We start from the raw sequence: 12,019 nt of genomic DNA on the forward strand, positions 1-12,019 counted from the left end.
GGTGGGCCTAACAGTACGTTGGTACCACCTGCTCCTCTAGGCTGCATTCCTCAGGATTAGTTTCAGTTCCCTCTTAGCGAAGGTTGGAGGTCAATGTTACTGTTAAACCAGTGCTTCAAAAAGTAGACACTGATGAACCTAAAGTGACCTTGAAGGGGCCCGAGAGGGTCGACAAGTTATCTGTTTTACATTATTAAATATATTCTGGTTTAAATACTCATCACGCTGTTTGCCTTGTGTTCAGCATCAATGTAGTGCGTTGTTTGTAAAGTAAGAAGGCACAGCAGGAAGCCGATGCAAATTATCATCTTTACTACTCTAGCTGCAACGCTATCACTCGGAGGGTAGCAGCGGTAAACCTGTGTGATACCAATATTTGATAATTGAACTGAGTAACTGAGTGACTGAACAGCAGCTACATAACTATTTCCTTGGAAGAAAAAAAAAAAAAGTCCAGTTCCATTCTGGGAAGGAAGAAGCAAGAGGTGGATACAGAGATGTAGAAAATGGAAAAGGGAGGAGGATCTGATAAGGGACTGAGGTATTCCCCTGATGGGAGGGAGTAACATCTCTACCATCCGTTCAGCAAGTGTGGGGTGAAACTCTCAGACAAGCACGCTTGAGCGGGAGGAAGCGGAGATAGAGAGCTCCCCCTCCTGCTCTCATCCTGATTCCTCCACTCTACTCTGCTCTGTGCGGACGCCCGACACCCTCTCTCCGCATCTTCCCACCTGCCCCGACTGTTCTGAGAGGATTTCCATGACCCTGCAGCACCACAGCGAGTCTAGCAGCTGATTCACGATGATTCTCACAGCAGGTGAGACTGTCTCCGCTGTGTGCATGATACGGCAGAGGCAGAGTGAGCAGGAAACAGAGGCAGAGAGATCTGTGCTGGTGGAGTTTGGAGAGTTTTCTTTTCGGATGGTGTGATCCCTGTCTTTGATGTCTGTTACGGAGCAGATTGGAGCCTTTGTGTGATTTCTATTGGTGTGAGAAAGAGAGGGAGAGGTGTTCAAACCACAGAGCCGTGCCCCTTGCTGCCCCTGCTGCCAAGACTGAGCCCCTGTGTTGGACAGGGATTACTCTGAGCCTCTTGTTTTGCTGAAAAAAAAAAACGGGTATGGCATGCCAGGACTCCAGTTGTTGCAGCATTGAGAGACCTGATTTGAGCTGCAGTGCTGCTGTTTTCTAGAAGAAGCTTTGGCTGAAATCAGAACCAGGTTGCTGTGCTATTCTTAGGTTACTCACCATTCAGGATCATGTTTGCCTACTTCACCTCAACTCAGTTTATAGAAAGTCCTTCATTTGCTGCCCTGAACTGTTATTTTCAAGCCATAACTCTTCTTTGCTCAGCTAGGATTGGTCTTGTTGGCATTGTGATATCACTTCTGCTTCCATATAAACTACATTGAGATGCCAGTCATTCTTTCTCGTCTTTATCTGGCCTAATGGAAGCTGGAACTCTATATGACCTGATGGTTAGTGTTATGGGGCCCTGTAACATGCTGATGGTGTGAGGCAGTGTCAGTCTTTGCTCCCAGTGAACAATATTTCCAAAAAACAAAACTTGTGCCGCACTGTTTTTTTGTTGTTGCTGTATTAGCCTTCTTTGTCTCCAGTGGTTGTTGTTGTATAAGATATTGGAGTAAGATCAAGACTTTATAATTCCATTTATTTATTTATCTGTTTTATTTTGGTACCTCTATTTTACCAGGAATATTTGGATTGGTGCTCAGAATCTCTTTTACAAGAGAGCCCGGGCTAAGACAGCAGCATAAACCAACACAACAAATAACATTAAAATGTGCTCATAAAAGAAACAAGCAACTGCATTAAAAACAATCAGCAGTAATAAACTAGGGTGAAACCTAAGTAGCTTTTTGTGTAGCTTTACTATGATCACACTTGATCATGATGAAATCAGTTACTTAATGAATGTGAAGCTAAATGACCTGAAGAACTCTGCTATTGATTTCCTTTCAATGTATTTTTATCAATAACAGATAAGCATCCTATGAGGTTGAGGTCGAGATAAGTAATAACTTGGTATTTTTGCGTATACTGTACGCTTACGGTGTTTTTGACTAGTTATTGATTAGAATGTCTGTGATTGTAAAAGATTCAGTTAAAGGTCGACTGCACTCAAATCAATATAATCTATTCAAAAAGCAGCAGAGAGGACATCAAGGTGGTTTTGCTTTTATCGTGAAAGATTTATTACAATCTATGATTCATGTCAAGTTACTACGCAGAATCATCTTTGTGACACTATGTTTGAGTAACTGCATCTCACTGGCTCTGACAGCAAAGCTGTTTCCCCAGTACACAGTCTACTGTAGACGGCAGTGTGCCACAGCTCTTCTGCAGCAGGAGTTCATTTTCCCCTCTGGGACAATATTGTCACAAACGTTGATGGAAGCTAGTTTTCCGCAAACAAATAGCCCTACTGTGCTGCAGTGTACGCTTACCGGGGATGCAGCAAATTCCGTGACAAATAGTTCAGAAGTAATGCGGCTAAGACAAAAGCCTCAAAGAATGCAGGTTCCTAATTAAAAAGGGATGCTGGTGCAGTGCTGTATGTGGCCCAGTGCAGCTCAGCAAATTATGAGGTTTTATCAGGGACAAGCCTGCGAGTGTGTGTGTTCGTACATACGTGATCACGATCACTGTTTTCACACGAGTACATGTGTAGGTTTTATGTGTTGTTTATACTTGATGCCGATCATGCCGTTTGTGTGTGCAGAATCGCTCAGTGTTATTCCCGTTCAATATACCCTCTGAACTTTTCTCAAATGTCAACTCATAAATCTTTCCGCCCTGCTCAGTTTGGCTCCCCCTCCCTTTGCTGCATGATGATGCAGTGAGCCTCCACTTTCTGTTTGTTTCATTCTGCACCTGTATAGTACTGAACTTTTGCCGCTGTCCTTCAGGGGATTCACCCCTCATTGTTGAATATATAGTCATTTATTTACCCTCGGTACACTTTCATTCAGGATGTAAACATGTTTATTTTAGCTATCTGTTTATCTGAAACCTGTGTGTGTGTTTATGAGAAAGCAGCATATGGATTTTGGTCTGCACAGCAGTGTTTACTCTACAGTTTTACTGCACACTATTTCACAGCTGCTGTTGAAGGGTGTTATGTGTTTTCTACTGTAATACACTGTGTGTGATGGTGATGGGAGAAGATAAGACAGGGCTGGGGGGAATAAAATACATTACTAACAAAAGCTGGACATGAAAGCATAATATTGCAGTACAGTACACAGACTTGTGACTCAAGTCAAGATACGGCAGTCTCACCTGCAGTTGTCCATCGAAAAGACAAAGAAAAGTATCAGTAGCTGTTGAGTAATAATTGAACGATTCTTTTTGTTTTGTATTATAATTTAAACTAAACTTAAAACATAAAATTAAGTCATTCAACTCATCATGTCTCAAGTCAAGTCAAGTCTTGAGTCTTTAACTTCCAAATCAGATCAAATTTTGTCTATTTGACTCAATTGACTTGACTCGACATACGTCAGAGTCCACATCTCTGTCAGTACTTAAGATTTTAGAACTTTATGTATCTGTTGTCCTCATACTCATAAGAAGAAGACGTATCTCCTCACTATAGCTAGAGAAAACACACAGGCTACTGGATACTATAAAATATTATATTTGTAATTAGAGAGGAGTTACTGATGCCTTACATTCTTCCATAACATCTCACTGTATAATGTCTCTACAGAACTTAAGAGCTCAGTACCAGAGGAAACAAAGCAATCGTTGATTGTTGTACACCTTTGTTTCAGTCATGGAGTTTTCAGCAACTTGTGAGAGAAACTAAATTAAATGGAACGCTAAACACATTGATAAAGGCTTAATCTGCCACGAAGGTTTGATGATAAGGTTGGGCATGGTAATAATTACATCAGTGATTAAAAATGGATTCAGTCTCTTTTTTTAGGCCATAAGAAACATCAGAAGAAGTAAATCAGTATGATGCGTCTGGGAGTCAAACCAGGGCTGTTGATCTTTCCTTCAATACTGAAAAACAGTGTGTGTTTACTGGATATTTTCTGTGATTTTTTTGTTTATTTTGTTGTAAGAATGTAAATAGAATAACTCAGATTCTGTTTTTGCATCGTTGCATATACAGTCTCAAAAGATGACAACATAAAGAAATGGAGTCATGGCCCAATATTTCAATCCTGTCAGCACCGGGACCAGCAGCCACTTATCTGTTTCTTATTCTATCCTTTGACAATAACATGCATTCATGCTCTCGTTAAAGCAATGAATGGCCCCATCTAACTGAAATCAATAAAACCTGGTGAGCTGGCTAAAGCAGAGTGCTGAGCCTTTCGCTTTGTGTTAAAGAATATGAGCTGTGGTTCCCCACCTGGCTGCAGTGCTACCATACATTCTTTTACAGTCGACTGAGGCGTAAACATTTTTTAGCAGCATTTTGTAGCATACATGGCGTGATCAGGAAGGAGTGTGATTAAAGACTTGACACTAATTTTGATTTCTCTCCGTCCTCCTTCTTCTGTCCTGCAGCCACAACCTTAGGGCAACATCCTTTCGGCACCCTGTGACTGGACAGATTTCGCCTGAAAACACAGAATACACACTACAGGACAGGTGAGATTTTTTTTTGTTTCTCCCTGGGAATGATGCATACACAACATGCTGGATGTACAGGATGGGTTAGTTCATGGTCATGCAGTGGGAGTCCAGAAATGGGAAATAGCCTGTCGTCCTCCTTGAAAAAGCATATCACCATGATGGGGGAGATGTCGGTCCTGCAGTAACAAGCAGAGCTAAAAGCAGTTTGTGAGGAAAATGAGCTGCAGGCACAGTCAAAACACAGAAAAAATATGATTAGATGTTATTAAATGCATTTCCATCACGTCGTTCATAAATGACAGCATTGACTTGTCAGTGGCTTTGGATCCCAGAGACTCTTAAGTATTATTCCTCAAAGAATTGCCTTAATAGGATTTATGGTAATGGAAAGCTGACGCTCACATATGCTTTTGACTGTGTTCATATCACATCTGGAGTCATGAATCCGTCTCATCAATCAGCCGAGTCATGCTCATGCTGGCTCTACTTTTTTCTGGTGCATCGTATATTTTTTCTCATTGGAGTTGAAGTCATAAAAATGGAAACCTGACTCTGTGACTGACACACCAATAGAACATTTTCTTTTTTAGGAGTGAAACTTTTTTTGACATAAATATTCTGCCAACACAGAAAGATTGGGAATTTGATTCATGCTAGATGTTGTTTTTAGGTCACTGCAGTCCATGTCACGGCGGCGTGGCATTTGGATTTATCGTCGTTTTATGTCATTGTGTGAATCTCATCCTGCAAAGCCATCAAAGCTGTACGGCAGGTTTAGAGTGCAATATAAGGCGGCAGGTGTCTGATCGTATTTAAGCTGGCGGCTGTAAGATGATCATGCATAGCACCGATTCCACAGAGACAAGAATGTGATCCCCACATTCTCACTAATTAAGAGACGGTCTCTTAAAGCAACGCAAAACTGATTGCGGTTCATCTGCATCCAAACTCTCCGTTATCCTCAGTTCAGTTCTGTTGAGCCGTGGATTTGTACACCGGCATATTTTCAACAGTGACAGAAAGATGCTTTTACTTTGAAATGTGACTCATAATCTCTTTAAGCTATGGTAAGAATAGTATCAGTTACTGACAAGGACAAGGATGTCATGAAACAAGCAGCACAAGGTTAATAAAAGTTGTCTCAGCATACAGCAAGAATAATAAAATGTTGCATACATAAAACAGTCACTTCTGTTTTAGAAACTACTATAAGAGAGACGTGCTCTGAACAAACAGAATTAACACACTGAAGAAGTTCAACCAAAGACATATACTTTCTTAAAGACAGATGCCAGGAAATAGCAATAATGAAATTATGTGAGTTGTCTGTAAATATAACCTTTGATTTACAATGCCCTGCGTATTGATCTGCTGATCAACAGCTTCTTCTGCCTTTAACTCTCTCCTATAAAACGATTTATTCAACAATATTTATGTGGTGGACGACACACAATACAATTTTGGGCTGAGCTTGTATCCATCTTAACTCTGACTTCCAGTCTTTGTGCTAAGCAAGGCTAGAGTCAATCCTATGAATGTAAAAAAAAAAAGTTTCACCACAACAATCTTCATGTAGGGCTGTGCAATTTGACCAAAATCTCATATTCTGATAAAGGTTTCTTCATATCCAGATTGTTGCGCTAATCAAAGAGGGACCCAAATGCAGGAGATGGCAGGCAGGAATATCAATAGATGAAGTTTTATTCATACAACAGATATGTACAACAAAGCCTGGACTTAAATACAGACTAAACTAGGGCTGACCTGCAGGTGGAGTGAGGCAGGGAAAAACAGGTGAGGGGGAACGAGTGGAGGAACCAAGAGAGCAGGGAGGGAGCTGATAGGCTGGAAAGAACAATGAGAACAGGGCTGGGCTAATGAAGGAGATGCAGTGCAGGTGTGGACGGAGAGCAGACTGGAGCACAGCAACAGTAGACTGGAAACAGGTTCACATATGCCACAAAACCCAAATATAAGATGACAGAATCAGCAGGTCCATGACACAGGAAAACATAGGAAAAGGCCTATTTCTCATTATATTTTGAGAAGAATTTTGAGAAGTTTCTCCTTTTATTTAGAACACGGATAAAACACAAGCATTTAACGAAATTGAAGTGTTGATGTATCAGATATAAAAAGGCACATAGAAAACACTTTTCAACTATAGTTCTAAACAAATTGATGTACTGCCCCTCTTTTAGGTACAAGCTCCTTGTTTTGCCTTGGCTGGTCGGAGTCGTCCCCCTGTTTGTCCTCGTGTTCACTCTCCTCCATGTTTGTTTGTGTATCCCTTATGCAAATGTTCTGCCTGAGTCCACGTAGTGCTGAAGAATGCAAAGTACTGTCCATCATGAAAAATAATACAAAATATAGTCACAAAGAGTTTGAGTGTGACAAACTAATGAATAATACACCTTCTATGAAACATGGTTGTATTTCTGTTTCCACGTAATATATATCGTCAGCTCATACGGCCTTGTCTCGAAGCAGCTGCATAATAGAATTATGTGTGTCCTGTGTAAAGTTATCCAGAAGAGGGGAGATATTAAAAAGGCAGCTTTAACATGGATGTAGGTCACTTCAGTAACAATGTAGACAATACAAAGTGAGTAAATTTGAATTTTAACTAGAGCACTATCTGCTTCAAACCACTCTGTGTTGCAGTACACACACTGCTAACTGCTGGTTAAGGTTACTTTTATCTGGTGAACCAGATCTATTTACTTTATTGCCATATTTTGTAGCCTCTCTCGGCCTTCTTTTCATAATGCTGTTTAGTGTAGAGCATGACAGCTGGGTTGCAATCTTGGTCTTAAATGGGTGCGACACAAGCATATGACCTCGCTGTGGATGCGAAATGTCGTTTCTGTCCTCCCTCATGATGATGCCATGGACTTCACTCTGCATGCTCTGATATCTTAAAAAAAGGAATTCCAAGTCAGGCGAACCTCAGTGTGTTCCCTGGAGAGCTTTATCGGATTGAGGGCAGAACAGGAAAAAGAGCTTCAGGAGGCCCTTCCCCATGGAGAGGTCGATCCGCATGTGCTTTGCTGGCCTGAAAGACTCTGACTTTGTTATGGATTATCACACTCTGATCAATTCCTCAACTCTCCTCATGTACCCCCCGCTGCCTGAAAGGATTAAGAAACGTCAAATGTGCCCTCATTTCCATCAAAGCAGGGAAGGCAGGGAAAGACAGAGCTTAGTGTCTTTCCCCCTTCGACACTTTGTGATGTGAAATATCGCTCCTCTCCACCACATGCCACAACAAATCTCCTGGGGAACCGTTCCAGTGACAGTGGTGGTAAACAGTATGAAAGCTTCACATAAAACAGCACCGTCCCCCTGATACGACAGAAACATCCTGTAAAAAGGCTGGCTGCAGTCCAGACTTTGAGTGTGAATACTGTAAGTTTTGTTTCACAGTTGTTTCTCTCTTTTTTTTTTACATCTTTTTTTTTTTTGCTTCAGCCCGTTTATCTCATCTCCTTTTCATTATCTCCAGCGTAGTGCAGCACACAAAGCAGGAAAAAACAACAGAGTTAGTGCTGCTTTTAACCCGTTTGAGGAACAATGCAGTGGTTATCAGAGAGACAGGTCACACATTGTTTCCTATTGTGAGCTCACTCTTGCCGTCAGGAAGAGGCTCTTCTGCAGTGGACAGTGTGAGTTGCGAGGCTGCAGATGAGAAATGACCCTTCCTCCTACCTTCTTTTTGGTCTGCGAGAGGGGATATTAGCAAAGTTATTATTCAAATAAGCTAGGGATGAACATTTCCTGTGTTCAATATTAAAATTAATAATAAAGCATTGTGGCACTACAGAGATGCCTAAGCCAAAAACAAAAGTATTTTATCTGGACATAAGGGAAAAAGCTTCTCTGGTACAGACCCCAGCAGTTGTGTTAAAATATCATCTGTTGTGGCAAATCTCAGTTTTAGCAGTTACGTGGAGATGTAAGGTTCAAAGTTTGGCATAATCAACATGGCAACCTGTCCCGTGTTGTGCTATGGGATGGTGGTGTTTGTGGTTTAATAGCAAGGACAGAGCATATGGCCGTCGATAACATCGTTGCTGACCAGTTGCATCTCGTCTTAGTCCAAGCTTCCTCATTTTAATAGCGCTTCTTACAGCAGGAAAATGCTCTATGTAACCATGGCATTAACTTTTTATTTTTATCTAGTGGTCTGCACAGCCGCCAGATTTAACCCAGTGGAGCACCTTTAAAATGAGATGTAACGGAGGGTCTGGAGGATTTTTGGATGAACAATCTTACTTTTTATCACTCAATCAGCTCTGCCTTAAACTCTGAATATTTCAGGAGCAGGGAATATTTCTGTGACCTTGTTTAATCAAATTGACCCTCGCTGTCTCCAGTTTTCCCATAACCTATGATGGATCTCCTTGTGGCCGTGAAAACTACAGAAAAGATACGGCTGGACACCCAATATGGCCACTTACAAACCTGAATTTCTCGTGGACTCAGCGTCATATTCAAAAGTGCATCCCTGACCATTTAATTGAGTCTACGCCCATTCTACTCAAAGCAGCCATAATGTTGGGGCATATACAGAGACTTCACGCCTCAGGAGGTTTGTCAGTAGTTGTCACTGTAACTATAGCCTAACCGCTGAGCTGCCTTTTTTTGTCACATTCTTCTATATTTCAGATGAGGAACACCAGATCCTCTGGTTCACCAAGTTCTCTCTGAGGAATTCTATGATGCAACACTCTGAAAAGGCTTGATGTAATTTATGGAAAACATTTCACTTTTCTGTCTTTTTATATTGAAATTTGTATTATTATCCTAGTACACTGCCATCTTCGTCTGCGTTGGTGTTGAAGGTTATATCGCAGTAATTAACCTCAATGTCAGGAGAGATTGTCCCGTTTGTATCCTGCCTCTATGTCATCCTGTGCTGAAGGTTAGATCCACCTCATTCCATTAACCTTTAGGAGTTCCTCTATTTTTTTAAAGGAGAAAAAAAACAAAAAAACATAATATTTCCCCCTCCTTTAACTAAAACAGCTACAGTTACAAACAACAGCCAAATATTCAAACACTATCAATCACAGCTAAATTAACCACACTAACAAGCGCAACAATTATTTATTCATGAATTGAGGTCAGTATGGTAATGACACAGCAGGGATGTAAAGCACTGAAGATCTTTGTGCACACAGGTAATAAATAATCCTCAAAATACTACGTTTCACTCATTGTTGGACTTAGCGGCATTGCAGAGCTTAAGAACCCCCAGCAGATTGAGATTTTCTGATAATTATACCAACAGTGTTGCTGACTTTGAAGCCCCAGATCAGGGGGAAACAGCCACTGCTTTTCTTTGTAAATATCAAAAGAAGCTTGTGTTTTATCCGTGTTTATAGCTTCAAGACGAGTCTTTGGTTCTTTATTGTTTTGTTTTGTTATCCGGGCGTGTACAACATGTGTGCCCCGGGGTGTGTGTCCGACCTAGTGTCACTGGAGTGTTTGGAACACGAAGCTTCCTCTATTAACACATCCACTGCGAAGCCATTGGCTGTGACAGGTCGCGTGGCGGTGTCAGGAAATAGTCATATCCTTTATCTGTGAAAGCTCAGCACAGGGCCACGCTCCATTTCCCACCGTGTCTTCAGTTTGTCAGAGGAGAGAAGGAATACCACAGTCCAGCGCCTCTCATCCTTCTCATATCCTTCTTCTCAACTGTAGGATAGAAGCCCGTATGTCCAAGTCGGCGGCCAATCAGAGATCCCCCAGCATGGTCACAGAGTCATCCAAGGCTGTGACCTCAGTGGCAGTGGAGGTCACCCCAGGGTCAAAGGTGAGCGTCAGTGTTTCTCTTTGGTCGAGACGTCAAAAGTTCATGTCGAGCATGTGTTAGTTAGTTTTGCTAAGCGACTTAGCATAAAAAGAAATATAAAACAACACCTGAAGAGATAATTAATCCTTAATGTGTTTTCATGTTTTCTTGTTGACATAATTGACCAAACATTTCTTCTGAGGGAGGAGAATTGCTTTAGGAGCGCTCCTGATAACTGTCAATGCTCATGTTGATTAATTGCTTTAATAAACTCCAGAGGACATTATCTCATTCTGATTAATGGCTTCAACGAGAAGTAATTTATTCATTTTTCAAACGCACATCCCGTAGGACTGAGCAGGGGAGCCGTGTTGTGTTAGGCTCGCCGTTGTTTCCACAGCGATCATGGACATTTTTGCAGCAAACATGTTTTGTCGGTGAATGTGGGAGACGCCACAGAAGCACAGGACGGTAATACATTCACAGAGAAGGCTGAAAGTGTTAATGATACCTCTGGGAGCAACTAAAACACTGTCGAACTTTTCACACAGTCCCTCCTTTACTTTCACAGTTGCAAAAACAACATGTCCTAATACTGGAGTACATTTCAGTGCAACTCAATGTTCGAAACAACTATCCATTTTAATTTTTTAAACTACTAGAACAGCCTGTTCGTAGATGTAAAAATGCATCTAATTGCCGAGCAACAATTGTGATAATTGATTAGTTATTTATAATGCCAAACATTAGCTGTCTCAAGTACTTGGGATGTGACTTGTGCTGCTTTTCTTTGTCTTATACACACTAAATATCTTTGGGTTGTGAACTGTTGATCAAACAAATCAAGCAGAATTGAAGACGTCACTACACACGTGTAGAGCTTTTGAAGTGATTAATCAAATGATTAGGGTAAATGATGGGTAGATCAACAGATGGTGTAAAGAAATGCACTTGTGGTGAGGTGTGGTTTTGTAGGGCTGCAGCTATTTTTATCATTGATGAATATGATGATTATTTTCACAAAAATTCAGTTATTAGTTTAGTCTGTAAAATGTCAAAAAATCCTTTTCAAATTTTCCTGCAGCCTTATATGATGTCTTCATTTGTCCAACCAATTGTCCAAAACCCCCACAAAAAGAAAAGCACCAAATCTTCATATTAAAGACACATTAAAGCTTAAACTAATACATATTTGACATTTTTGCTCAAAAAATGACTTAAATGATTAATAACTGGCAACTAATTTTCCTTTGATCATTGAAACGATTAATCGATTAATCATTGCAACCCTTATATTTTGTGACTGCTCAACTCACCTTTTAGTGTTTAAAAAGGAAAATTGTCAAAATTCATATGGACTTTAAATACTTGAAACAGTTTCAATTCTCATGTTTGACAGTGTCGATATACCAGAACTAGCTGCGTTTTTGCACTTTCCTCTCCTTCAGCAAGTTGACACACACACCACTGAAGTGCCCTCACACCTGACAGAGAATATGTAGCCTCGAATGACCTTGTCTGAAAATATGGCAGATTATAAATGTATACACACATCGACAGGAATAGACAGCTGGTATTTCCTCTCTTCCTCGTGGGTGTTCAATG

At 40.8% G+C, this 12,019-nt stretch overlaps 1 protein-coding gene across 25 annotated transcripts in view; it reads left to right on the plus strand.

Moving 5' to 3' along the window:
- Positions 1-12,019, plus strand: part of plekha7b (pleckstrin homology domain containing, family A member 7b) — a 75,710-nt gene that overhangs the window by 33,558 nt on the left and 30,133 nt on the right. For 24 of the 25 annotated variants that reach the window (XM_037095521.1, XM_037095518.1, XM_037095546.1 and 21 more), the window contains 2 exons: positions 4,546-4,629; positions 10,324-10,435. In XM_037095521.1, coding sequence (XP_036951416.1) covers positions 4,546-4,629; positions 10,324-10,435 — 196 coding nt within the window. Of the gene's footprint in view, positions 1-602; positions 818-4,545; positions 4,630-10,323; positions 10,436-12,019 lie in introns of those variants that run through there. The other variant, XM_037095539.1, reaches the window with a different exon arrangement.

This window comes from Acanthopagrus latus, chromosome 4, assembly GCF_904848185.1.
Source record: "Acanthopagrus latus isolate v.2019 chromosome 4, fAcaLat1.1, whole genome shotgun sequence".
NCBI lineage: Eukaryota > Metazoa > Chordata > Actinopteri > Spariformes > Sparidae > Acanthopagrus > Acanthopagrus latus.